Raw genomic sequence first — 27,551 nt, forward strand, 5'->3', positions numbered from 1 at the left:
TGACCCCGGGGCTTAGGGATTTTTTCAAAAAAATATTTTTTGCCGTTTAAGTTTTTGAGGGCTGATTTCTTCTCCTGTGATAAAAAGCCTTCTGTTTCCATCGCCAAAGCTTTCAGGGGAGCATTTGCAACCGGTTGGCATCATTTTTGAGTGAATTGCCAAAAGTCAGATTTTTACTGAAATTGTGACCCTGGGGCTTAGGGATTTTTTCAAAAAAATATTTTCTGCGGGTTAAGTTTTTGAGGGCTGATTTCTTGTCCTGGGATAAAAAGACTTCTGTTTCCATCGCCAAAGCTTTCACGAGAGCATTTTCAAGCTTTTGGCACCATTTTTGAGTGAATTGCCAAAAGTCAGATTTTTGAGGAAATTGTGACCCCGGGGCTTAGGGATTTTTTCAAAAAAATATTTTCTGCCGCTTAGGTTTTTGAGGGCTGATTTCTTGTCCTGGGATAAAAAGACTTCTGTTTCGAGTGCCAAAGCTTTCAGGGGAGCGTTTTCAAGCTTTTGGCACCATTTTTGAGTGAATTGCCAAAAGTCAGATTTTTGCTGAAATTGTGACCCCAGGACTTAGGGATTTTTTCAAAAAAATATTTTCTGCCGGTTAAGTTTTTGAGGGCTGATTTCTTGTCCTGGGATAAAAAGACTTCTGTTTCGAGTGCCAAAGCTTTCAGGAGAGCATTTTCAAGCTTTTGGCACCATTTTTGAGGGAATTGCCAAAAGTCAGATTTTTGAGGAAATTGTGACCCGGGGCTTAGTGATTTTTTCAAAAAAATATTTTCTGCCGCTTAGGTTTTTGAGGGCTGATTTCTTGTCCTGGGATAAAAAGCCTTCTGTTTCGAGTGCCAAAGTTTTCAGGGGAGCATTTGCAACCGGTTGGCACCATTTTTGAGTGAATTGCCAAAAGTCAGATTTTTGAGGAAATTGTGACCCCAGGACTTAGGGATTTTTTTTAAAAAAAAAATTTTCTGCCGGTTAAGTTTTTGAGGGCTGATTTCTTGTCCTGGGATAAAAAGACTTCTGTTTCGAGTGCCAAAGCTTTCAGGAGAGCATATTCAAGCTTTTGGCACCATTTTTGAGGGAATTGCCAAAAGTTAGATTTTTGAGGAAATTGTGACCCCGGGGCTTAGGGATTTTTTCAAAAAAATATTTTTTGCCGTTTAAGTTTTTGAGGGCTGATTTCTTCTCCTGTGATAAAAAGCCTTCTGTTTCCATCGCCAAAGCTTTCAGGGGAGCATTTGCAACCGGTTGGCATCATTTTTGAGTGAATTGCCAAAAGTCAGATTTTTACTGAAATTGTGACCCTGGGGCTTAGGGATTTTTTCAAAAAAATATTTTCTGCGGGTTAAGTTTTTGAGGGCTGATTTCTTGTCCTGGGATAAAAAGACTTCTGTTTCCATCGCCAAAGCTTTCACGAGAGCATTTTCAAGCTTTTGGCACCATTTTTGAGTGAATTGCCAAAAGTCAGATTTTTGAGGAAATTGTGACCCCGGGGCTTAGGGATTTTTTCAAAAAAATATTTTCTGCCGCTTAGGTTTTTGAGGGCTGATTTCTTGTCCTGGGATAAAAAGACTTCTGTTTCGAGTGCCAAAGCTTTCAGGGGAGCGTTTTCAAGCTTTTGGCACCATTTTTGAGTGAATTGCCAAAAGTCAGATTTTTGCTGAAATTGTGACCCCAGGACTTAGGGATTTTTTCAAAAAAATATTTTCTGCCGGTTAAGTTTTTGAGGGCTGATTTCTTGTCCTGGGATAAAAAGACTTCTGTTTCGAGTGCCAAAGCTTTCAGGAGAGCATTTTCAAGCTTTTGGCACCATTTTTGAGTGAATTGCCAAAAGTCAGATTTTTTCTGAAATTGTGACCCCGGGGCTTAGGGATTTTTTCAAAAAAATATTTTCTGCCGGTTAAGTTTTTGAGGGCTGATTTCTTGTCCTGGGATAAAAAGACTTCTGTTTCGAGTGCCAAAGTTTTCAGGAGAGCATTTTCAAGCTTTTGGCACCATTTTTGAGGGAATTGCCAAAAGTCATATTTTTGAGGAAATTGTGACCCGGGGCTTAGGGATTTTTTCAAAAAAATATTTTCTGCCGGTTAAGTTTTTGAGGGCTGATTTCTTGTCCTGGGACAAAAAGCCTTCTGTTTCGAGTGCCAAACCTTTCAGGAGAGCATTTTCAAGCTTTTGGCACCATTTTTGAGTGAATTGCCAAAAGTCAGATTTTTGAGGAAATTGTGACCCCGGGGCTTAGGGATTTTTTCAAAAAAATATTTTTTGCCGTTTAAGTTTTTGAGGGCTGATTTCTTCTCCTGTGATAAAAAGCCTTCTGTTTCGAGTGCCAAAGTTTTCAGGGGAGCATTTTCAAGCTTTTGGCACCATTTTTGAGTGAATTCCCAAAAGTCAGATTTCTGCCGGTTAAGTTTTTGAGGACTGATTTCTTGTCCTGTGATAAAAAGACTTCTGTTTCCATCGCCAAAGCTTTCAGGTGAGCATTTGCAACCGGTTGGCACCATTTTTCACTGAATTGCCAAAAGTCAGATTTTTGCTGAAATTGTGACGGAGGTAGCAGCCTAATTAGAGCCTCTGATTTCAACTGAGTGTTTTTATTAGTTTTAGCCTCTTCAAGACCCCAAAACTGCACCTTAAGGACCTTAAAGACTGTTGGTTGCCTGTCCTGTCGCCTCGTTTTAATTAGTTTATTCTTTTATACTTTTATTGTTTCATTGTTTTATCGTCGCACTGTTTACTGATACTGCCACACTGACTTACAACCTTGGAGCTCCCGGACGACGGATCGGCTTGAAATACAACCAAAGAAGCAGAGGAAACCGCTGAATTCCATTGAGCCTAACCTCGATAAGATAAATCCAAGAACTCCCCCATGAATACCCTTCCGCCCCAAGCTAAGGCTTAAAGAGGGAAAGGTAGGGAGGCTCCCTGACCCAACAGCCCGGACACCGGTTTTCCAAACTTTACCTCTACCTTTATTTCTGTAATAAAGTGCCCAATAAGGGAAGCTTTCAACCTAGAGAATGGTGTTTACAAGACAGAGCTATAAAGAGCTGGGGATCCCCCTCACCAAAGCGGCTGAACCCTCTACAAGAGGAAGGCAGGTGAAAATCTCACAATATTTTAAACCGAAAACAGACAAAATAAATAATGCTGACAAACGACACCCCCACGAATGGTCCATAGACCGCACTAGGTACGGGGAGATAATGGAAACAGACGAAGAAGGGGTGGGAGTTAATCTGGCAATGGAAATAAAACAAGTTGCCATAGAAGATGAAACCTCAGTGAATCAACCGGGGCTGGAGCAGGAACAAGAGTCACAAGACGAAAACCCAGTAATTAAGACAGATGAGCCCTCCCAAAGACCAAGGTCCGGGGAGAAGATGGGGTTTCACAATGTGACGAATGAGGGCTTGGAGGACACAAGACCCCAATATCTGGACTTGGAATGCCTCCCCTACATACTAACAGGGCTATATAATGATCTGTTAAACGAACAGAAGTGGCAGATAGGCAGAGAACTGGGACACATCAAAGACTTCCTCTCTGAATGCTTGGGCCTACTTACCACTCTGACTGAAATAACTAGGAGAATAGACAACTTGCATTCATATAAAATTCTCTCTAGCACACCAAACGATAACACCAGTAAGGAAAATAAAACCCGACATAATGTGGAAAAAAGGAAAACATCTAGGATCAAAGCAAACCAGAAGGGAAACTTAATTCAGTTGTTGAGGGCTGATTTCTGGCCTTCTGTTTCCATCGCCAAAAGCTTTCAGGGGATCATTTGCAAGCTTCTGCCGCTTATGTTGTTGAGGGCTGATTTCTTGTCCTGTGATAAAAAACCTTCTGTTTCCATTGCCAAAGCTTTCAGGGGAACATCTGCAACCGGTTGGCACCATTTTTGAGTGAATTGCCAAAAGTCAGATTTTTGCTGAAATTGTGAGCCCGGGGCTTAGGGATCTTTTCAAAAAACAAATTTTTGCCGGATAGTTTTCGAGGGCTTATTTCTTGCCCTGTGATAAAAAGCCTTCTGTTTCCACCGCCAAACATTTCAGGGGAGCATTTGCAACCGTATGGCACAATGTTTGATTGAATTGCCAAAAGTGAGATTTTTGCTGAAATTGTGACCCCGGGGTTTACGGATTTTTTCAAAAAAACCTCCCCCCCCCCCGCTTAAGTTGCTTAGGGCTGCTTTCTTGTGCTGTGATAAAAAGCTTTCTGTTTCGACTGCCAAAGCTTTCAGGGGAGCATTTGCAACCAGTTGGCACCATTTTTGCGTGAATTGTCAAAAGTTAGAATTTTGCTGAAATTGTGACCCCAGGGCTTAGCGATTTTTTCCAAAAAAAATTTTCCCCCGGTTAAGTTGTTGAGGGCTGATTTCTTGTCCTGTGAAAGAAAGCCTTCTGTTTCCATCGTTGGTAAAATCAAAGACGTCTCAGGAGATAATCTGCTAGGGCCCCTCAAGATTTTGACTGCCTAGGGGCCTCCAGGGGTTTTAATCTGGAACTCTGCCCAACCAAGGACTAACTTTGGGCTCTCAAATCTCAATGGCGTCCTGTGCAACGCTAAAATCCGGCACCCTTCCCTTCAGCATGGTTTTGGCACCCTCTGCAACATGGTATCCAGTGTGAGCGCACTGGTCGTGCCATTCTAAAACTGCCCTAACCCAACCTTGGGATGTGCTTTTGGCATGGGAGAGAATATCACACCCCTTGTCCTGCCCAGGTGGACCGAAGAGAAACCCTCCCCATAAAACTATTGTTGTTGTTGTTGTTTAGTTGTTTAGTCGTGTCCGACTCTTCGTGACCCCATGGACCAGAGCACTCCAGGCACTCCTGTCTTCCACTGCCTCCCGCAGTTTGGTCAAACTCATGCTGGAGGGATAAATTTCAAGGAATGTATACTCTCCTACCTATTAAAACCCACCCCACACAGTGGCAGGATCTTGAAACTTTGGGAAATTCTCTTGAAAATGATCTAGAACATGTTTAGGAACAGTGAGTCTGTAGGTTGACATTTTAATGGAATGATCCCGTGACTTCAGGGTGTGATGTGTATACAGCCTTAGAGTTCAGAAAATAGAGGCATGGAAAGGCCATATGGTTCGACCTGGAAACCAGCCAGATATTCACAACAGAAAATATAATCTGGGGACCACAGCTGAAGACCTGCCAAGCTATCAACAGCTGTGGACAAGTCAAGCCAGGGAGCCAAACCACATGCACCAGTGACGCTAATAATAATAATAATAATAATAATAATAATAATAATAATAATAATAATAATTCTATGCCACTCATCTCCTCTGAGCCTCAGGCTCCTCCTACCGTCACAGTTCCCTCTCATCATCGCTGATGGCCACAACTGTCTTGGCAAGTCTCTCACCATCATCTGCCAGGCATCCCTCCTGCAGGGCAATATAAAGCTTGCTTGCAAAGTGGCACTTTGTGACATCAGATGACAAACAGGGGCCAGGCTGCTGGGTTGTCAAGCAGCTCAGTTAAGAAGAATAAAATCAGGAGGGTCAAAGTGTGCTGGGAAGAGGCCACTGTGAGTCTGGCCAGAGTGTGTTGCTGCGGTGTGTGGTTGCGCCTCCCCTGGTTCTGCGTATCACTCCTCTGCGTATCGTTCTGTTAGCTGCTTGATAGAATCATAGCATGGCAGAGTTGGAAGTGATCCCAAGGGTCATCTAGTCAAACCCCAGGTAATGCTAGGATCCTGCCCACAGCCAGCCCTAGCTGGGCTCCAAACTCCGACCATCTTCTTACCAGCCAGATGCACTGACCCCTTGCAATTCTGGTTCGATAGATACCTCTTCATCTCTTTTTGATCTATTTGGGGTTTTTTAAAATAATTTCATCTTGTTTCTGCATCTTCACGTTGACTTCCTGGACTTTTCTTTCTAAGTCTTTTATGTTTAATTGTCATTTAGTTGACTTGGTTAGAAAGTTCCATTATTAAATTCGAATTTTTTGCCAATCTTACTTCCCATATTTTCCACTTTCCCATCTAATATCCTGATATTTCCATCCAATATTGTCATTTTTTTCACCTAGATTTCCCCCTATTCTTTCCATTGCTGCTATAAGTTCTTTCAAGTCCATGTTGCTTTCACTTTCTATAATTGAGACTCTTCGTTGGTGAATCAAGGATGTCGCAAAACCGCTTGTTGGTTGGGCTTTCTTTGATCCCATTGGATTTCCGTCTCCTCCGTTCTTCCTTTTCAGTTGTCTCTCGGTGTTTTATAATTTCTAGGGAACTCCCCTAAAATAAATAATTATAAGTCCATTCCCTTCTGGATTATTTGATATTTTGCACCCCTTCTTTCTAGGGTGGTATTAGAAAGGAGCTGAAGGAAAAAAGAGGAGGGAAACCCCTATTTCTGTGTTATATGTTCTCCCCTCTGTATTTTAAAATTTCCTTAATATTATTCCTGTAGTTATATTTTTGCCCCCCAGATGGTGCTGTTCTTTGAGATGTTTATTTTCCTGTCACTGTCTATTCCAGTACTGGCCACACGGGGTCACTGTTTATTTTCCTGTCAATGTCTATTCCAGTAACCTCTTTTTAAAGGGTCACACACAGTGATGGTGCAAACCAATAATACAAAATTAATCTCACTACGCTCCTGCCCTGTGTGAGATAAAGCCTGCTAGAGACCTTTCCCTCGAAGCCATAGGCTGTGTACCCACCATACATTTGGGGCTCATCCCCAGTTCCCCTTGAGTTGTGTGCATAGCTGTCAACTTACAGATTTGAAAATGAGGGACCAGCAGCCTCAAAAATAAGGGATCAGCAGCCAAAATAAGGGATTTTTCCGAGCACAGGTATGTTCAACTTCTGAGCCCCTCCGAGCCAAAGGCAGAAAGCCCAGCCAGCAGTCAAACGAAGCCTCAAGCAGTGGTTCCCACAGCGCAGCAACCTGGCAAAGGGGATGCAGCAAGGAAAACCACCGTCACCTCTCCACTGGGAAGCGCTGAGCAAAGGCGAGTCCCCAGGCAACGCGGCCGATTTGATCGGCCCAAGGCATGCAAGCTCCACCCCCCGGTCGTTCTTAGACTCCTTATTGGGTGAGCAACGCAGCCAAGCAACACAGTTGGAGCCTCCCTCCTCCCTGGCCGGCAGGGAGGGAGGGAGAGGGGCTGCTTCCTTTGAAACCCGGGAAATTTAAGGGACATCATCAATAAGGGACAGCAGCGGGACATGGCTCTGGGATAAGGGACTTTCCCGCCAAATAAGGGACGGTTGACAGCTATGGTTGTGTGCCCAGCAAGCTCAGGTGTGTTAACAGATTTGCTCTTTGATAGACCGGCCAGCCTAGTTTGCAAAAGTCAGCCCAGGGATTCCTTGTCCAGCACAGTCCTGTAGCTTCTCCTTTCATTGATATCCAAATTAATCAAAATCCTACCACTGATCAATTTCGAGTGTTTAGGGTCTCCTGCAAATGTACAACAGTATTTTTCCTGCATAGTTTTTAATACTACTATTGTTATGAGCAATGAAAAACCTAGGCAGCATCTTAAAAAGCAGAGACGTCACCTTGCCAACAAAGGTCCATATAGTTAAAGCTTTGGTTTTCCCAGTAGTGGTGTATGGAAGTGAGAGCTGGACCATAAAGAAGGCTGATCGCCGAAGAATGGATGCTTTTGAATTATGGTGCTGGAGGAGACTCTTGAGAGTCCCATGGACTGCAAGAAGATCACACCTATGCATTCTGAAGGAAATCAGCCCTGAGTGCTCACTGGAAGGACAGATCCTGAAGCTGAGGCTCCAATACTTTGGCCATCTCATGAGAAGAGAAGACTCCCTGGAAAAGACCCTGATGTTGGGAAAGATGGAGGGCACAAGAAGAAGGGGACGACAGAGGACGAGATGGTTGGCCAGTGTTCTTGAAGCTACCAGCATGAGTTTGACCAAACTGCGGGAGGCAGTGGAAGACAGGAGTGCCTGGCGTGCTCTGGTCCATGGGGTCACAAAGAGTCGGACACGACTAAACGACTAAACAACAACAAATTGTTGTAAACTGATGCATGCTTATAAAGTAAGTAAAGTTTGTTTTTAAAGTTTCCCAGTTGATGCCTGATTCTTTCTTAAGTGGGACAAAGGGAGGGAAGGCAGCTAGCTTCATAGCTGGACTTGCTAAAAACAAGGTTTTCACAGCCTAATTCCTGTCCTTTTAAGTTTGCTGTCAAGGATGGGGTTTTAAAACTCTGTTTTTTAAGGACCAGGTGGCAATCCTACTTCAGGTATACAGGACTCACACTTTGAATGGTGTTCGCAAACTGTAGATCCTTTAGGTTTTATATGGTCTCAGCAGCTGCTCCCAGTTCCTGGTCCAGCTGTTGCTACATCTGCTAGCTCCTCTCAGATATGCATGAGCCAATCTGATCTGAGAGGAATCCCTTCCTGTCCTCCAATATATGGGACAACCTGTGCGAGCAGCTTAACCCTTTGGTTGAGAGGAAAACTCCCTTAGGCCCTAATGGTAGCTTTCTAATCCCAATGCCAATAGTAGTTTCAAAGTAGTTTCCTTGCGACTGAAACAGGGGAGACTTCCTTCCCATCTGCTGTGAGCCTGATAATTTTCTTGCATTTTTTGAAGCTACATTTTGCATTTAACATCATGTCTGCTTTGTTCCTGTATGTTCTCTCTAAGCATTTCCCAACACCAATCTCTCCATCTTTTCCAAGTGCAGCCCTACCAATGACAGGAAAAGATGGCTTGAGATGCAATGGAGCCAATCCGCATTAGTAGTAGTAGTAGTAGTAATAATAATAATAATAATAATAATAATAATAATAATAATAATTATACCCTGCCCATCTGGCTGGGTTTCCCCAGCCACTCTGGGCAGCTTCCAACAAAACACAAAAATACAATAACCTATTAAACATTAAAAGCTTCCCTAAACAGGGCTGCCTTCAGATGTCTTCTAAAAGTTTGGTAATTATTTTTCTCTTTGACACCTGGTGGGAGGGCGTTCCACAGGGCGGGTGCCACTACCGAGAAGGCCCTCTGCCTGGTTCCCTGTAACTTGGCTTCTCACAGTGAGGGAACCGCCAGAAGGCCCTGGGAGATGGACCTCAGTGTCTGGGCTGAACAATGGAGGTGGAGATGCTCCTTCAGGTATACTGGACCGAGGCCGTTTAGGGCTTTAAAGGTCAGCACCAACACTTTGAATTGTGCTCGGAAACATAGCCCCCCTTTTGCATAACATTCTAATTCTGTTGAGATACATTGCAATTTTGTTCAGTCTGTGCGTGCCGAGGATGAAATGCCCCACGCACAAACGCAGAACATCGATTTGTAGAAAACACGACTTGAAAAAAAGAGACAATGAACATACTTTCGTAAACCAAGAAAACCTTTATTGAAAATGATTTCAAACAAAGAAACAAACAAAAGAAACTGGTTCTAAGACTAAGCTTTGGTTTTGAAGGTGCCAGAACTTCAGCCTGCAGCGCGGCCACCTGGTTGTTTGGCTGAAAAGCAGGAGAAAAAGGACAAGGGTCAAGGACAATGGGAGTTGTAGCCGAACATCGCCTGTAGGAGGGCCCCAAGTTCCCAAAGCCGTGCTTGGGTGTAACCTTCGACGCCTCCCTTTCCATGGAGGCACAGGTTGCAGCCACAGCAAAGGTAGCATTTTTCCATCTCCACTGTATTAAGCAGTTGGTCCCTTACCTTTCTCACCCTGATCTGGCCACAGTGATCCATGCGTCAGTCACATCCAAGCTTGATTATTGTAACTTGCTCTATGTGGGGCTGCCCTTGAAGCTGACCCAGAAGCTCCAGCGGGTGCAGAATGCCGTGGCGAGGCTCTTTACGGGGTCCTTGCCGCGGGATCACATTCATCCAGTGCTTCACCAACTGCACTGGCTCCCGGTGGAGTACAGGGTCAGGTTTAAGGTGCTGGTTTTGACCTTTAAAGCCCTATGCGGCCTAGGACCCTTGTACCTACGGAACCGCCTCTCATGGTATGCCCCGCGGAGGACCTTAAGGTCCACAAATGACAACATTTTGGAGGTCCCAGGTTGCAAGGTGGTTAGATTGGTCTCAACTAGGGTCAGGGCCTTTTCAGTACTGGCCCCAACTTGGTGGAACGCTCTGCCACAAGAGACTAGGGCCCTGTGGGACTTGACATCTTTCCGCAGGGCCTGCAAGACAGAACTGTTCCGCCTGGCCTTTGGTTTGGACTCAGTCTGACCCTTATGTTTCCCTCCCCTTATGGTTTTGATCTATGGGCTACTTTTAAAACGAGGCTGCATTTTAAATTGCATTTTAACCTGTATTTTAAATTGGTCCCCCCTCATTATGTTTTTACTGTAATGTTACTGGTGTTAGCCACCCTGAGTCCGGCTCTGGCCAGGGAAGGTGGGGTATAAATAAATTATTATTGTCAGGGCTGCCTCAGGTCTCAGCTCACGAAAGACCAACGCCAAGTTCTTCTTATATACAAGGACGTTTACTGCAGTTCATAGTAAGTTCTACAACCGAGGCGCGCAGCCCCCACGTCTGTTAACCTTAGATGGTAGAAGTCCCCTCTGAATCGGTCCCTCCCCTACACCAGTTTAATAAGCTAACGCTGCTCCACCTTTTTCTCTCTTTCCTTTTCCGCAGGGTCTTTCTGCCCGCCGGGGTTCCGCCCCTCCTGGATTCTCCTGAAGCGGAATTTCCAGACTGCTCTTCCCCCCTCCTGCGGGCTTTGGGACCTGGCTCCTCCTCCGGGCTCCCTGTTCTTCCGTGCGCCTCCTCATTTGAACTTGGCGCGCGCGCCCAACCTCTAACCTTCCTTTTGACAGTTATGCTACTCCCCTCACTGCCCTCCTCCCCTTCCGGGAGAATGGCTTGCTCTGACCCCTCCTCTTTCTCTGTCGCCGGAGCTGCTCCCTCTGACACACTGGAACCTCCCCCCCCCCTTCGCTGCACTCTGGTGGGGAGGCTGGCCCTGATTCCCAGCTGCCGCTTTGGAGTCCCCTGCTGGCCCCCCCGCTCCTGACACTTTCCCCCTGGGGCTCCCCTTGCCCTGACCACAGGCGCCCCCTTCTGGGAATCCTCTGATTCGCTGGAGAGACTCATGGAATCCCTTGCGTCATTGCTATCCTCTTCCTCGCTGTCCTGGGATTCCTCTCCATCGCTCTCCATTTCCTGCCTTCCCTGTGCCTCTGTCCCTGTACCCCTGACAATTATTGATGTTGTTGTTGTCAGCCTTTTTTCAGAAATGCCTCCATGGAATGAACACGTATGCTCAACTTGCAGGGTATTCTCCTCGCCCCATGCAAATTTTCTATTCCTCTTTGCTGCCTGAGATCAAGGTGTCACCACCGCCTAGAAAATTTTGGTGCAGCAGGGAATGAGGTGGCGCAGATGTTATGGCCCTTTTCTTGGCGACAGCATAACTTCTATGGTGGATGTGTTGGAAATAATTCTCCCCGCCCCATGCAAATCCTCCTCTTAAAGGTAAAGGTAAAGGGACCCCTGACCATGAGGTCCAATCGTGGCCGACTCTGGGGTTGCGGCGCTCATCTGGCTTTATTGGCTGAGGGAGCCGGCGTACAGCTTCCGGGTCATGTGGCCAGCATGACAAAGCCGCTTCTGGCGAACCGGAGCAGCGCACGGAAACGCCATTTACCTTCCCGCCAGAGCAGTACCTATTTATCTACTTGCACTTTGAGGTGCTTTCGAACTGCTAGGTTGGCAGGAGCAGGGACCGAGCAACGGGAGCTCACCCCGTCGCAGGGATTCGAACCGCCGACCTTCTGATTGGCAAGCCCTAGGCTCTGTGGTTTAGACCACAGCGCCACCCATGTCGCTTCCTCCTCTTACCTGTCCTTTTTACATGAGTGGCTTCAGCAGGAGGCTCCGGCACACATCTTGGCCCTCTTCCCTTTGCGACGAAAACCGGAAGTCCACCTTGGTCTTATGTATGTGCCTGACTCAGGGCCTTTTTTCTTTTGGCAGCAGCCACAGTGGTGCATATAGGAGATCCTGGAAGAAAGAAGGTATTCTTGAAGCATAGGAGAACTCTAAACTAAGGGCCGGTTCAAGGGAAGAATCCCTGACCGTGTGAATGGGCTGCCACAGACCGAACGCCAGGGATAGAACATCACCTGGGACACGTTCAGCTGTCACACCCACCCCAGGGACTTAAAGCAGATCCCACTGCAGAGCTCACAAGAGCCGCCTTTTTGTAGGAATAATCTCAAAGGCATCTGGGTGACCCCTGGGAGAAGAGAATGCTGGAGAAGTTAGGCCCTTGGTCTGATCCAGCAGGGCGGTCTTAGGCGTTTCATAACACCTCCTTCCCCCTGCCCCTGTACCTGCGACTCATCTGTCCTTTTCCTGGGCTCCATTCCCTTCCGGGAGGTGGTTCCCAGGCTGCTGCTTTCTCTCACTGCAAAGCAAATGAAGATATCAGCAAGCATGAGGGCAAGGGACATGGAAGCAAGGCTACACATAAGTGTGCATGCACACAAAAGCTTACACCAAGAACAAACTTAGTTGGTCTCTAAGGTGCTACTGGACAATTTTTAATTTTTTAAAAAATATATTTTGACTGCATCAGACCAACACAGCGACCTACCTGAATCACACCTATATATGCAAAGTAGAGGGAAAACACCCCAAATCCTGTCTTCATTTCCTCTCTTATTGATCCGCCCCAGGCATCACTCAAAGCCTTCCTACAAATTAGAAAACAAACAATACATAGCCATCAGTAAACATAGGAAAAAACAGGAATCTGCCTCAGTCCTTTTGTATACACTGCCTACAACATGACAATCTAAGTTTCGTCAAATGCACTTTGTACAGTGTTCCATTTCTCTAAAGGAACCAGACTATATTAAAGGGAATTTCCACTTTTAACACCACCCACCTGGGAGTCTGGCTAAAAAGCAGGAGAAAAAAGACAATGGTCAAGGACCATGGGAGTTGTAATCGAGCATCACCTGTAGGAGGGCCCCAGTTACCAAACCCGTCCTATTAGTGTCCAACTTTTCCCAGAAACGCATCCACAGCATGAACACGTATGCTCAACTTCATGGGTAGGCAAACTAAGGCCCGGGGGCCGGATCCGGCCCAATTGCCTTCTCAATCTGCCCCGCGGACGGTCCGGGAATGAGCGTGTTTTTACATGAGTAGAATGTGTGCTTTTATTTAAAATGCATCTCTAGGTTATTTGTGGGGCCTGCCTGGTGTTTTTACATGAGTAGAATGTGTGCTTTTATTTAGAATGCATCTCTGGGTTATTGGTGGGACATAGGAATTTGTTCATTTATTTACTTTTCAAAATCTAGTCCAGCCCCCCACAAGGTCTGAGGGACAGTGGACTGGCACCCTGCTAAAAAAGTTTGCTGACCCCTGTAGGGTGTTCTCCCCATCCCATGCAAAGCTTCCCTTCCTCTTACCTGTTCTTTCTGAGGGAGACTTCGGCAGCAGCCACAGCAGTGCACAAAGGAGATCCTGCAAGAAAGAAGGGATCTTTGAGGCAAGGGAGAACTCGACGCTAAGCTCTATTTTGAGGGGAAAATCCCTGAACGTGTGAAAGGTCTGTCACAGACTGAACGCCAGGGATAGAACGTCCCCTCAGCCCCCCATTCAGCTGTCACACCCACCCCAGGGACTGAAAGCAGATCCTACAGAGGAGCTCACAAGAGGCGCCTTTTGGCAGGAACTATCAGGTGACCAGGAGATGCAGCAGAAAAGCATCTCTGACTGCATGGCTTTAAAAGAGGATTAGGCGGTTGAACAGAGGAGGGGGCGGTCAAAGGCTACTAGTCCTGATGGAGGAAAGAATGCTTCAGAAAAGCCGTTGCAGGAAGTCCCAGGTGGGCAGAGGGCTCTTGGGCTCAGATCCTGTTTGTGGCTTTCCCAGTGGCATCTGGGTGCTCCCTGGGAGAAGAGGAGGCTGGACCAGACTGGCCTTTCTTCTGTGTTTCCTATGCCCCCCTTCCGCTTGTCCCATTACCTCTGAGGTGAGAGGCCACCCATGCACCGCTGGGCAGTTTGCCCCACCCTCCCCAACACCAGGTGCCCGTTAGCCTTCCTTCGCCCCTGCCCCCTCCTTCCCCCATTCCATTACCTCTGAGACAACAGTCCTTCATCTGGGCTCCAATCCCTCCCAGGATGCAATGGCTTCCAGGCTGAATCTTTCCCTCACTGCAAAACAAACAGCAGGTGTCTGGCTCCCAGCCACGCTAGCCCCAGTCTGGGGCAGGAGGGTGGGGGACCTGGGAAGGGGGCATTTCCTCCTACCTGATCTTACCAGCTCTTCCCAGTTGGCCTCTGTACGGGTGTCTCGCTTCTGTCCCGGCCGGCCTAGCTCAGAAGCAGCAGCCAAAGTCTCCTCTTTCTCAGAAATGAGCAGAGATGCTGTTCCCAGCATGAGAAGAAACTTTGGCTGCTGCTTCCGCGCCAAACAGGGCCGAGACTGAACCATGCCCACACAGAGGAGGGGCAGTGGGGAAGAGGCGCGAGGGATGGCAACCAGGAACCACAGAGCTGTCCTCTGGTCCTTTATCTCGGGAGCTGGAGTTGGAGCCTCATCCCTGGAGTCATGACTCTGTGAAGGAAACAGGATATCGTATGGGCTCTCATGTGAATGGGCTCTCACTGTCAGCAGATTCCCCAATTATCGTCCTGTCACACCATGCACCAAGGGACGCGGGTGGCGCTGTGGGTTAAACCACAGAGCCTAGGACTTGCCGATCAGAAGGTCGGCGGTTCAAATCCCCATGACGAGGTGAGCTCCCGTTGCTCGGTCCCTGCTCCTGCCAACCTAGCAGTTCGAAAGCACCTCAAAGTGCAAGTAGATAAATAGGTACCACTCCGGCGGGAAGGTAAACGGCATTTCCGTGCGCTGCTCTGGTTCGCCAGAAGCGGCTTAGTCATGCTAGCCACATGACCCGGAAGCTGCACGCCGGCTCCCTCGGCCAATAAAGCGAGATGAGCGCCGCAACCCCAGAGTTGGCCACGACTGGACCTAATGGTCAGGGGTCCCTTTACCTTTACCATACCATCCTGCCGTGCAAATTCGCAGGGCATAAAACCACTGAGTTTTGTAATCTTTGCAGTTGTACTCCGGTCAAGGACAATGGGACTTGTCCCCCAGTTCCTAAATTTGTCTTAATAGTGTAAGCCGTTTTCCCCAGAAATGCCCCCACAGCATGAAAATGTAAGCTTAACTTGTAGGTGTTCTCCCCACTCCATTCAAATTTTCCCTTCCTCTTACCTGTTCTATTTACATGGTGTCTTGGGCAGCAGCCACAGCAGTGCAGACAGGAGATCCTGCAAGAAAGATGGTGTCCTTGAAGCTGGGGAGAACTCGACGCTAAGCGCTACTTTGGGGGGGAAATCCCTGAACATGTGAATGGTCTTTCACAGACCGAATGCCCGGGACAGAACATCCCCTCAGACCCCCATCCAGCTCTCACACCCACCCCAGGGACTGAAAGCGGATCCCACAGAGGAGCTCACAAGAGGCGCCTTTTGTCAGGAACCATCAGATGACCAGGAGATGCAGCAGAAGAGCATCTCTGACCGCATGGCTTTAAAAGAGGATTAGGCGACTGAACGGAGGAGGGGGCGGTCAAAGGCTACTAGTCCTGATGGAGGAAAGAATGCTTCAGAAAAGCCGTTGCAGGAAGTCCCAGGTGGGCAGAGGGCTCTTGGGCTTTCCCAGTGGCATCTGGGTGGCCCCTGGGAGAAGAGGAGGCTGGACCAGACAGGCCCTTGGTCTGATCCTGCAGGCCTTCTTGTGGGTTTCCTAAGCCCCCCCTCCCAGTGGCAGAGGAAGGATGAGGGGGGAGGGTGGTGCGCCCCAGGTGCCATCTCTGAGGGGGGTGACAAGAAGCCACCCCGCCGGGGGCTCATTCCACAACCGCCAGGCGTGACGGTACGAGCCGCCACCATTGCGCCATCACAACTGTGTGCAGAGGATCCCTGCCACTGCGGCTGCAGCCGTGAGCAGAGGATCCGGCCGCTGTCCATACGGTGCCAGAGCAGTTATGTCGGCAAACCGGCCAGCGGTGCACGCGTGGCACCATTACGTACGGTGCATGTGTGTGCTCCGTATGTAGTGGTGCTGCGCATCTGCCATCACGCATGCACCACAGGGCAGTTTGCCCCTCCCCCGCTCCTCCCCACCGGGTGCCGGTTAGCCTTCCTTCGCCCCTGCCCCCTCCTTCCCCCATTTCATTACCTCTGGGGCAGAAGTCCTTCATCTGGGCTCCAATCCCTCCCAGGATGCAATGGCTTCCAGGCTGAATCTTTCCCTCACTGCAAAACAAACGGAGACGTCAGCAGGCATCTGTCTCCCAGCCACACTAGCCCCAGTCTGGACCAGGAGGGTGGGGGATCTGGGAAGGGGGCATTTCCTCCTACCTGATCTTACAAGCTTTCCCCACTTGGCCTTCTGTATGAGTGTCTCATCTCTGTCCTGTATATACACAAACTATCAAATGTGGTGACAGTAATAATAATACAACAAAACAACACCACCACAAACTGGCTTATAAGTATAAAGGGACCCCTGACCATTAGACCCAGTCGTGACCGACTCTGGGGTTGCAGTGCTCTATAGGCTCCCTCGCTCTATAGGCCGAGGGAGCCAGCGTACAGCTTCCGGGTCACGTGGCCAGCATGACTAAGCCACTTCTGGCAAACCAGAGCAGCGCACGGAAACACCATTTACTTTCCCGCTGGAGCGGTACCTATTTATCTACTTGCACTTTGACGTGCTTTCGAACTGCTAGGTTGGCAGGAGCAGGGACCGAGCAATGGGAGCTCACCCTGTTGCGGGGATTCGAACCGCCGACCTTTGATCGGCAAGTCCTAGCCTCTGTGGTTTAACCCACAGTGCCACCCACGTCCTGGCTTATAAGTATAAAACCAAGTTAACTAGAATAATAGCTAGACTAGAGATAGACTTGTAACCATTCAAACAACAAACATACTAAGGTGCCATGTGCAAGACAAAGCCTGGAGATACTGTAAACATGGAGTGGATAAAAGTACAACTCTATCTTAACAAGTTACATGTGCCGTAAACTTTATACAGACTGGATAAATGAACCGTTCAACAAGTAGTTTAAGTCCAATCACAAAACGGCAATCCCGTGCCGCCACAACGGTAAGGGTATCACACTGGAGAATATGAAATCACGGGAAACCTGTAATATATCCAGAGAACAGGTCTCCTTTTGCCCACTTGCGTTATTCTCACCAGGGTGGTGGCTTTGATTTGCCTTCCCGTGACTGATCCATGCATACGGCTTTGTGTTTCCAACTCAAGACCCATTGAAGAACATCTCATCCAGTCCAATCGTTGAAAAACAGCTTTGAAAAACATTTTCATATTTCAGTATGTTTGTTGTTTGAATGGTTACAAGTCTACCTCTATTCTAGCTATTATTCTAGTAAATTTGGTTTTATACTTAGAAGCCAGTTTGTGGTGTTGTTGTTTTGTTGTATTATCATCTCTGTCCCGGCCAGCCTAGCTTAGAAGCAGCAGCCAAAGTCTTCTCTTTCTCAGAAATTAGCTGAGCAGCAGTCTTAATCGGAGGAAGCTTTGGCTGTTGCTTCTGCACCAAAGATCTGGCAGCCAAAGGCCGAGACGGAGCCATGCCCACACAGAGAAGGGGTGCTGGAGAAGAGGCACGAGGAGCAAGCTGTTTCTGCATGCCTTCCATCAGCGCCTTGGATGGGCTGCACTGGGATGCAGAAACAGCAGCCGGAAACCGCGCAGAGTGTTTCCTTCTGCTTTGTCCATCAACTTGGGAGATGGAAACCGAAAAGCACCCCTGGAAGAGGGGCCCTGTGAAGGAAGGGGCAAGTTCGATGCACCAAAGCTGTTGACTTTCTGCAGTTGTCAAGTAATTGGGAACCAGATAGAACTTTGTAAGGTGAAAGACAGCTGATCTCACAAGAGCTGACTCATTGCAGGAATAAGGAGGCCTAGGAGAATCGGATGCCCCACAAGAGCATCTTGGATGAAGTGGCTTTCAAAGAGGGTGAGACAATTGCATGGTGGAGAGGCCTATCCAAGGCAACTAGCAATGATGGCTATGCTCAGCGTCCCTGGTTGGAGGGAGCAATAATAATAATAATAATAATAATAATAATAATAATAATAACAACAACAACAACAACAATAACAATAATACATATATACACACACACACACACACACATATATAAATTTATATCCCGCCCATCTGGCTCGGTTTCCCCAGCCACTCTGGGCAGCTTCCAACAAAACACTAAAATACAATAACCTATTAAACATTGAAAGCTTCCCTAAACAGGGCTGCCTTCAAATGTCTTCTAAAAGTTTGGTAGTTATTTTCTCTTTGACATCTGGTGGGAGGGCGTTCCACAGGGTGGGTGCCACTACCGAGAAGGTCCTCTGCCTGGTTCCCTGTAACTTGGTTTCTCGTAGTGAGGGAATCGCCAGAAGGCCCTCGGTGCTGGACCTCAGTGTCCGGGTAGAACGATGGAGGTGGAGACGCTCCTTCAGGTATACTGGACCGAGGCCGTTTAGGGCTTTAAAGGTCAGCACCAACACTTTGAATTGCGCTCGGAAACGTACTGGGAGCCAGTGTAGGTCTTTCAAGACCAGTGTTATATGGTTTCGGCGGCTGCTCCAAGTCACCAGTCTAGCTGCTACATTCCGGATTAGTTGTAGTTTCCGGGTCACCTTCAAAGGTAGCCCCACATAGAGCACATTACAGTAGTCCAAGCAAGAGATAACCAGAGCATGCACCACTCTGGTGAGACAGTCTGCGGGCAGATAGGGTCTCAGCCTACGTACCAGATGGAGCTGGTAAACAGCTGCCCTGGACACAGAATTGACCTGTGCCTCCATGGACAGCTGTAAGTCCAGAATGACTCCCAGGCTGCGCACCTGGTCCTTCAGGGGCACAGTTACCCCATTCAGGACCAGGGAGTCCTCCACACATGCTCCGGTCCCCCCAAAACAGTACTTCTGTTTTGTCAGGATTCAACCTCAATCTGTTAGCCACCATCCATCCTCCAACCACCTCTAGACACTCACACAGGACCTTCATCACCTTCACTGGTTCCGATTTGAAAGAGAGGTAGAGCTGGGTATCATCCGCATACTGATGAACACCCAGCCCAAACCCCCTGATGATCTCTCCTAGCGGTTGCATGTAGATGTTGAAAAGCATGGGGGAGAGGACAGAACCCTGAGGCACCCCACAAGTGAGAACCCAGGGGTCTGAACACTCATCCCTCAACACCACTTTCTGGACACGGCCCAGGAGGAAGGAGCGGAACCACTGTATAACAGTGCCCCCAGCTCCCAGCCCCTCTAGATGGTCGAGAATGCTTCTGAAAAGCACTTCCTGGAAGCCACAGGTAGGGAAAGTGTTCCTATGAACCCCAAAAGGTATTTCACAAGGACCCCTTCCTTCCCTCTGCCCCAGTACCTGAGGGTCCTCACATCTCTCCAGGGATTTCACCAGAACAAAGGGGAAAGGTTCCCTCACTGCAAAGAAAATGAATAATAATAATAATAATAATAATAATAATAATAATAATAATAAATTTTATTTATATCCCGCCCTCCCCAGCCAAAGCCGGGCTCAGAGCGGCTAACATCAAATGTATAACACATTAACATAAAATCAGACAATCAATTAAAATACATCCTCAAATCAGATCAGGATCAGAATAAAATCCAATCAGATGGCAACCGGAAGATTAGGGTTGGGGACCTTAAATGCTCACCAGGCCCAACTGTTTGTGCTGAACTTATTATATGGGCCTGTGAGAAAAATTGGGAGGCCATTTTCATGAAGACATTAGCAGGCGCCTGGCTCCCAGCCATGCTACCAGCAGTCCGGCGCATGAGGGTGGGGACATGGGAAGGAAGCATTCCTATAATATGGGGCACTCAATTGGCATTTCCATTTACCTGAACTGTGAGCCTTTCCCCCCTTGTTCTGGCCTGCCTCTCTCAAGGAAGATGCAAGCTCCTGGAAGCCACTGGTGGGGAGAGTGTTCCCACGACTCTCAAATGTTTCAGAAGGACGCCTTGCTTGCAAAACAACACTTTGTGACATCAGCTTGGAAACAGGGGCCAGGCTGCTGGGCTGTCAGGCAGCTGCATTAAGAAAAATAAAATCAGGGGGGTCAAAGTGTGCTGGGATGTGGCAGATGAAGGTGATGGACTACATGGAACTGGCGGAAATGACTGGCAGGATCCGAGACCAGGGAGAAGAGTCGGTGGAAGAAGACTGGAAGAAATTTAAAGATTATCTACAGAAATACTGCAAAATTAATGAATGTTAGAATGATGTTGGATTGAAGTTAAGTGGTTTTTAGCAGCATTATTATAAAGGAATATGTAAAAATGGATTGTTAACAGATGATAACCTAAAGTTATAATATATTAAGATAAAAGAGTAAGATAAAATCAAAGAGGGAAAGGATTTGCTGAATTAACAAATTGAACTGGAATACAAAAAAGGGAGGTGTGAGGAGGTCAGGGAAACAAGCAAATGAAAGATAAGATATGGAAAGACTGATTTGTTTTTAACTGTTTTTACTTTGTATTTTCATTTTTGTTTTTTGTCCCCTTTCCTTTTACTTTTTTCTCTTATTTTTGTAATATGTTGAAACTTTAATAAATATCTTTAAAAAAACATCCCAGTGTGCTGGGATGCGGCCACGGTGGGTCAGGCCAGAGGGTGCTGTTGGGGTGTGTGGTTGTGCCTTCCCTGGTTCTGCGTCTCGCCCCTCTGCCTGTTCCTTTAGCTGCTTGATAGAATCATAAATCATAGTAGGGTGGAGTTGGAAGGGATCCCAAGGGTCATCTAGTCCAACCCCGGGCAATGCCAATGAAGGAGGTGAAGACAGGTGCCCCACCTAGGCCCGAAGTCACCCTAGGCCTCAAAACCAAGTTTCCCCTTTCTCTCTTCTAAAAAACCACAGCTTTAGCTTTTCTCTGCTCTTCTCTGTTTTTTTAAAAGAATATTTATTGAGATTATACAAAAAAATACACATAAAGAAAAAACAAACAAAAACTAACAAACACAAGCTAACAAGAAAGTTGACAAAAAGGCAACCTAGAAAGAAAGAAAAAAGGAAATAGAAAAAAGAAGAAAAAAAGATATTTTAAAAAAGGATAAATCCATTTTTCAGCATCTTTGATCTCATTTGCTTATTGCCTTGACCTCCTCACACCTCCCCTTTTGTATTCCCGTTTTCCAAGTCTTTTCAGCAAATCCTTACCCTCTTTCATTTGACTTTGCTCTATACTTAACCTATTATAACTATACATTTTCATCCGTATAACTATCTATATTTACCTATTCTTCTTAACCTTGTTACCAAAACCACTTCTTTTCAGTCCAACATCATTTTAACATTCATTAATTTTACAGTATTTCTGCTCTGCTCTTCTCTGCTTTCTCACAAGATGCTGGTGCATAGGCAAAATGTTACTTTTATCAGTACGAGAGAGCTTGAAAAAGGCTAATGAATAGACTCTATCAACGCCAAGAATAAGCAGGCCTGGGAACTGACTCTTATCTCATTCGGCTGCAATACATCTTGGACGCGCGGAAACGCAAGGCTCCTCAACCCCCTTGGCTTCTCATCCCCCTTTCCTGGGAAGAGTCCCAAAGACAGGAGCTTTCTGTTCATGCTCAGGAAACTCATCATGGGGCAGGGCTCCTGAGGAGGGAAAGGGGGGAGAGAACTGGAGGGAAATATATGCTCTGTGCAAATGGCTGTGCTTGTTTGTGAAATTATCACACTAGCTCCTTCTACCAAGCCCGGATGGTAGAAATAAAGCTCTTTCTCTGAAATTAGCCCTTGAGTGTCTGTTTGACTCCCATTCCCCTCTCCCCGGGTGCAATGCTCTTTCCACCCGAGGGCAAAGCCTGAAAAGGCTACACCAGGATCCTGCCCACTGCCAGCCCTGTCTGGGCTCCAAACCCCAACCATCTTCTTCCCAGCCAGATGCACTGACCCCTTGCAATTCTGCCTGGGCTGGAGAAAGGGGAGAGAGAAACGTTTTGCTCTCTCTCTCAGGACATGGATATGAGAGCCACAAAATGCAGCCCTGTCAATACAGTGGTGCCTCGCAAGACGAAAAGAATCCGTTCTGTGATTCTCTTCGTCTAGCAGTTTTTTTGTCTTGCGAAGCAAGCCCATTGACGGATTAGAGGATTAGCGCTATTAGCGGCTTTTAGCGGCTTATCTGCTGATCGGATCAGCTGATAAGCGGCTTAGCGGCTTAGAAAAAGGGGGGAGGGGATAAAACCCGCAGGAACTCACAAGACATTGTCGTCTTGCGAAGCAAGCCCATGGGAGATTCGTTTTGCGAAGCACCTCCAAAACGGAAAACCCATTCGTCTAGCGAGTTTTCCGTCTTGCGAGGCATTCGTCTTGCGGGGCACCACTGTACCTTCAAGGGCTGTGACAGGGAGGAGGGAGCAAGGCTTTGAATAAACATTCACCAACGTCTTATTGATAATAATCAGCTAAATAGTTTGAGGAGCTATAGCACTTTGTAACCTGCAGAAAACAGCAGTCTCAGAGAAACCAAAGACTGGAACTGAGGGAAGTTGGGGGGGGGTGGGCTTTGTGGGGGGAGGAAGGAAAGATGGGGGGGAATAAGGATGATATGTTTTGGGATAATATGTTTTGTTTTAATTTTGAATAAAAAAACTTATATAAAAAAGAATGTAATAGGGTTATTAAGGTAAGAGTATGAGAATTACTATGGGAATGTTAAGGAGGGAGGGGGGAGAGAGAGTGTGGAATTCTGGGGGTGAGTGATGATTGGATGAGGATTTGAAAGGGAATTTGAATGCGAGGCAGTTGAGAGTCAGTTGAGAGCCGTGGGTTCTGGAGGGGGTGGTTGGGCAAAAAACTATTCAGTTTAAGGATCAGAGGTCTAGTCATGATTTTTGTAATAAAGCAGCATATAAGATAAATAATAATAATAATAATTTTTATTCATACCCTGCCCTCCCCAGCCAAGGCCGGGCTCAGGGCGGCTAACATCAAATGTATAACACATTAACATAAAATCAGACAATTAAAATACATCCTCAAATCAGATCAGGATCAGAATAAAATCCAATCAGATGGCAACCCACAGATTAGGCTTGGGGACCTTAAATGCTCACCAGGCCCAACTGTTTGTGCTGAACTTATAACAAGCAATAATAAAAACAAGTTGAATGAATACAACGTAAAAACAACATTAAAATACAACATTAAAATATTGAAACATTAACATATTAAAATGCAGCCTCATCACAGGAGGAGAAAAGGAAAAAGGAAGAGGGGGAGGGCATCAAATTGGCTCCAAGCCAAAGGATAGGCGGAACAACTCTGTCTTACAGAGAAAGAGAATTTGAGGCCATAAGCTCAGGTACACATGTCATCCAACAATCATTTAGTGAATCATCCATACAATCTCCTTTAGTGAGGGCATAGTACCTAGATTCTGTACCAACCATTGATATTTTTTGGTTTTTTCCAGGGAGGATGTACTCCACAGAAGTATTCCCAACCAGGGTGGACATTGGGCTCTAAAATGTCAATGGCGTCCCGTGCAACGCTATAATCCCTCCCTCTTGTTCTTCAGCATGGTTTTGGCCCCCTCTGCAGCATGGTGCCCAGTGTGAGGACACCGGTCGTGCCATCCTAAAACTGCCCTAACCCAACCTTGGGATGTGCTTTTGGCATGGGAGAGAATCACACGCCTTGTCCTGCCCAGGGGGACCCAAGAGAAACCCTCCCCATGAAACTATAGGAAGATCTAAATCAGGCCTTCCTCCTCCAGCCGGCAAGAGGACTGGGAAACCCTTCCCCTGCCTCAGAAGGTCACAGCATACCTGCACATTTTGGTTTTTATCATGGCACCGCTGGGCTGCTGCTTGGCCAGAGCCTTTCCCAAACCATGGCCCTGCGAAGGAAGTAATAACTCAAAATCGTCAGGGTAGCCAGCCGCTCTAGGGGATTGGGCCCTGAGGATATTTTTTTTCTTTTCTAGGTTCACAGGTTTATGTTCTGGTTCTAATGATGTAAAAAGGGTGGAGCTCTTTAAATATATGGGGCTGCCACACACTCCTTTTCTTTTTGAAAATAAAATAATAATTTCCCCTCGTTTTCAAAAGCACAGGCATTGTCTCTGTCTTCAAGTTCTTCAGTTACATTTGTTGTGAGACACTGGTGTTATATGCCGTATAGCATTGGGAAGAAAGGGGGGGATGGGGATATAAAATTGGGGGGGTCAAAGTGTGCTGGGATGCGGCCACGGTGGGTCAGGCCAGAGGGTGCTGTTGGGGTGTGTGGTTGTGCCTTCCCTGGTTCTGCGTATTGCTCCTCTGCCCGTTCCTTTAGCTGCTTGATAGAATCATAGTAGGGTGGAGTTGGAAGGGACCCCAAGGGTCATCTAGTCCAACCCCCGGCAATGCAGGGATCCTGCCCACAGCCAAGCTTGGCTGGGCTCCAAACTCTCGCCTTCTGGTAACCATTGCAATTCTGCATGGGGTGAAGAAAGAGGAGAGAGAAATGTGTTGATTTCACTCTCATAACACTGATATGAGATCTGCACCATGCAGCCCTTTGAATACCTTACTGGGCTGTCACAGGGAGGAGGGAGCAAGCTTGTTTTCTCTTGCTCCAGAGGCCCTTAGGAGCTGAAGCAGTGACTCTCCTTCCTTGGAGGTTTTCCTGCAGCGCTTGGATGGCCAACTGCCATGGATCATGTAGTTGAGATTCCTGCCTTGCAGGGGGTTGGACTAGATGACCCTCAGGGTCCCTTCCAAATCTACAATTCTATGATGCTATGTTTTAAAAAGCATCCAGTGTGCCTTTGAAGCCCATGACTTCCCCCAAAATGATTTGTGGCATTGTGGCTTCCTTCTCACAGACCTACAATTCCCAGAACCACTAACAAACTACAATTCCTGGGATTGTTTAGGGGAAGATATCTGCTTTTTAGAACAGGGATGAAGAACCTGTTTAGTTATTTTGCTTATTTCTGATATGACTGCGCACACTGCTTTTCTGGCTGGGTCCTCGATTACTTGGTTTGGTGGGATCTGCTGATTCAGACACAGCGTATGTCTGAGAAGGCCCCAGGAAGTGATCATGGGGAGGAGGTGCGAGGAAAAAACTGTTGTGACATTGATTTTTTTGGCAAATTGGAAGGGCTGTGGTGGGATCCAGCACCGGCAACCTGGAGCCTCACTGACCACTTAAGTGCTCTCTTCTCCATCAGCTTGGGAGCTTTTTCTGGGACGTTTGCGGGGTATAATAGCATCCTTTATCATTTCAGCATCTTTATCAAGATGCTAACAGATCTGCCTGCCTTTGAATTAAGAATAAAGAATTATAAAATCAGAGGGGTCAAAGTGTATTGGGATGAGGCCACGGTGGGTCAGGCCAGAGGGTGCTGTTGGGGTGTGTGCTTGTGCCTCCCCTGGTCCTGCGTCTCGCCCCTCTGCCCGTTCCTTTAGCTGCTTGATAGAATCATAGTAGGGTGGAGTTGGAAGGGACCCCAAAGGTCATCTAGTCCAACCCCCAGAAATGAAAGGACCCTGTCAACAGCCAAGCTTTGTTGGGCTCCAAACTCCAGCCTTCTGCTTACCACTGTATATGCATGTTTGAGCATGCTAACAGATTTGCCTACCTTTGATCAGTTGTGCTTCAAGGGAAGCTCACCAGTCCTCTGATTCCTTAATATTTTCCAGCCCAGATAGATGCTAACCAAAGGAGCTCACAATAGTCATCTCCTTGCAGGAACAGGCATAGGAGACTTAGATACACCACAAGAGTGTCTTGGATGGGGTGGCTTTCAAAGAGGACTAGACAATTGCATGGAGGAGAAGCCTATCAAAGGCAACTAGCCGTGTTGGAAGGAGCAATGCTTCTGGAAAGCACTTGTTGGAAGCCACAGACTCCCCAAATGTGTTTCACAAGGACCCCTTCCTTCCCTCTGCCCCAGTACCTGAGGGTCCTCACGTCTCTCCAGGGATTTGGCCAGAACGATGTAGACGTTGGGGAAAGGCTCGCTCCATGCAAAGAAAACGGAGACACCAGCAGGCGCCTGTCTCCCAGCCATGTTAGCACCAGTCTGGCGCATGAGGGCGGGGGACACGGAAAGGACGCATTCCTATAATATCGGGCAGTCAAGTGGCATTTCCACCTACCTGAACTGTGAGCCTTTCCCTCCTTGTTCTGGCCTGCCTCTCTCCTAAGGAGGATGCAATCTCTTGCTGGAAGCCACTGGTGGGGAGAGTGTTCCTACGACTCCCAAATGGTGCTTTGGAAGGACCCCTTCCTTCCCTCTGCCCCAGCCACGCTAGCACCAATCTGGGGCCTGGTGGTGGGGTGACATGGGAAGGCTACACCTGCTTGCTCCTCTCAGATATACATGAGCCAATCCGATTTGAGGAGAATCCGTTCTTGTCCTCCAAATGGGATAACCAGTTTGGCCATGTTAGTGCTTGAGCAAGAGCAAAGCCCATCTCCCAGGCATTCCCCTTGACGGCAAGGCACAATCCTGGGACACTCGATGAGTGCCTGGCTTCCCATTTCCCTCCCCAACTCTAGGTCCTGGCACCTGAACAGCTCCTACCTTCCTGGTCCCTCTTTATGACTGAGTTCCTAGGTCTGGAGGGGTCTCTGCTATTGGAAGCTATTTGGCAAGTCTCTGACAGGCATCCCTCTTGCAGGGCAATATAATGCTTGCTTGCAAGCCTGCACATTCACAACAGAAAAGATAATCTGGGGACCACAGCTGAGGACCTGCCAAGCTATCAACAGCTGTGGACCAGTTAAGCAAGGGAGCCAAGCCACATGCACCAGTGACAGGTGACGCTAACAACAACAACAACAACAATAATAATGTTATTTCGATGCCGCTCATCTCCTCTGCGCCTACCTTCACAGTTCCGTCTCATCATCGCTGATGGGCACACTTGTCTTGGCAAGTCTCTCACTATCATCTGACAGGCATCCCTCTTGCAGGGCATTATAGGGCTTGCTTGCAAAGCGGCACTTTGTGACATTAGCTGGCAAACAGGGGCCAGGCTGCTTGCTTTTTCAGGTAGCTGAATTAAGAAATATATAATCAGGGGGGTCAAAGTGTGCTGGGATGCGGCCAAGGTGGGTCAGGCCAAAGGGTGCTGTTGGGGTGTGTCTTTTGTTGGGGGGTCTTTTCTTTTTTAAAATAAAATAATAATTTCCCCTCGTTTTCAAAAGCACAGGCATTGTCTCTGTCTTCAAGTTCTTCAGTTACATTTGTTGTGAGACACTGGTGTTATATGCCGTATAGCATTGGGAAGAAAGGGGGAAGGGGGATAGCCAGCCGCTCTAGGGGATGGGGCCCTGAGGACCCTCCCTGGTGATTTTCTTCTGGGGCACAGCCCCCTCAATATCCCCCCCCCGTCTTCCTTCCCAATTCCGTCACATCCTCAGTCTGCTGCCGCTGCCCCCCAGCAGCAGTACAGGGGAAGGCAAGCCAGCAGAGGCAGGGCCGTCCTGTGGTGGGGACATA

General features: G+C 47.5%; 1 protein-coding gene across 3 annotated transcripts; it reads right to left on the minus strand.

Annotated features, from left to right (window-relative positions):
• Window positions 1–9,350: 9,350 nt before the first annotated feature.
• LOC309516331 (uncharacterized protein) lies at window positions 9,351–27,307 on the minus strand. Of its 3 annotated transcripts, XM_082195149.1 has the most exons (7): window positions 26,001–27,307; window positions 16,203–16,279; window positions 15,234–15,289; window positions 14,258–14,564; window positions 12,322–12,395; window positions 11,828–11,989; window positions 9,351–9,486 (listed from the first exon to the last, which is right to left on the minus strand). In XM_082195149.1, the coding sequence occupies exons 4-6, from the start codon at window positions 14,439–14,441 to the stop codon at window positions 11,939–11,941; spliced, it is 309 nt and encodes a 102-aa protein (XP_082051275.1). In that variant the 5' UTR covers window positions 14,442–14,564; window positions 15,234–15,289; window positions 16,203–16,279; window positions 26,001–27,307; the 3' UTR covers window positions 9,351–9,486; window positions 11,828–11,938. The 3 variants fall into 3 exon arrangements, 1 of the variants encoding a protein (XP_082051275.1); XR_014212812.1 differs by lacking the exons at window positions 14,258–14,564; window positions 15,234–15,289; window positions 16,203–16,279; window positions 26,001–27,307 and adding exons at window positions 12,585–12,684; window positions 13,411–13,465; window positions 14,085–14,167; XR_014212811.1 differs by lacking the exons at window positions 11,828–11,989; window positions 12,322–12,395; window positions 14,258–14,564; ... (1 more) ...; window positions 16,203–16,279; window positions 26,001–27,307 and adding exons at window positions 12,585–12,684; window positions 13,411–13,465; window positions 14,085–14,167.
• Between the last annotated feature and the right edge of the window lie 244 nt (window positions 27,308–27,551).

The sequence above is a fragment of the Podarcis vaucheri genome (assembly GCF_965113315.1).
Source record: "Podarcis vaucheri genome assembly, chromosome: 13".
Taxonomy (NCBI): domain Eukaryota; kingdom Metazoa; phylum Chordata; class Lepidosauria; order Squamata; family Lacertidae; genus Podarcis; species Podarcis vaucheri.

Excerpts from the sequence above, each read along its gene's own strand:
- LOC309516331 (XM_082195149.1), bottom strand. The coding sequence starts at position 14,441 with ATGGTTCAGTCTCGGCCCTGTTTGGCGCGGAAGCAGCAGCCAAAGTTT. Across the intron at positions 12,396-14,257 it reads GGAAGAGCTGGTAAGATCAG|TGAGAGAAAGCAGCAGCCTG; the intron begins GTAGGAGGAAAT and ends TTTGCTTTGCAG. Across the intron at positions 11,990-12,321 it reads AAAGGACAGATGAGTCGCAG|GATCTCCTATATGCACCACT; the intron begins GTACAGGGGCAG and ends TCTTTCTTCCAG.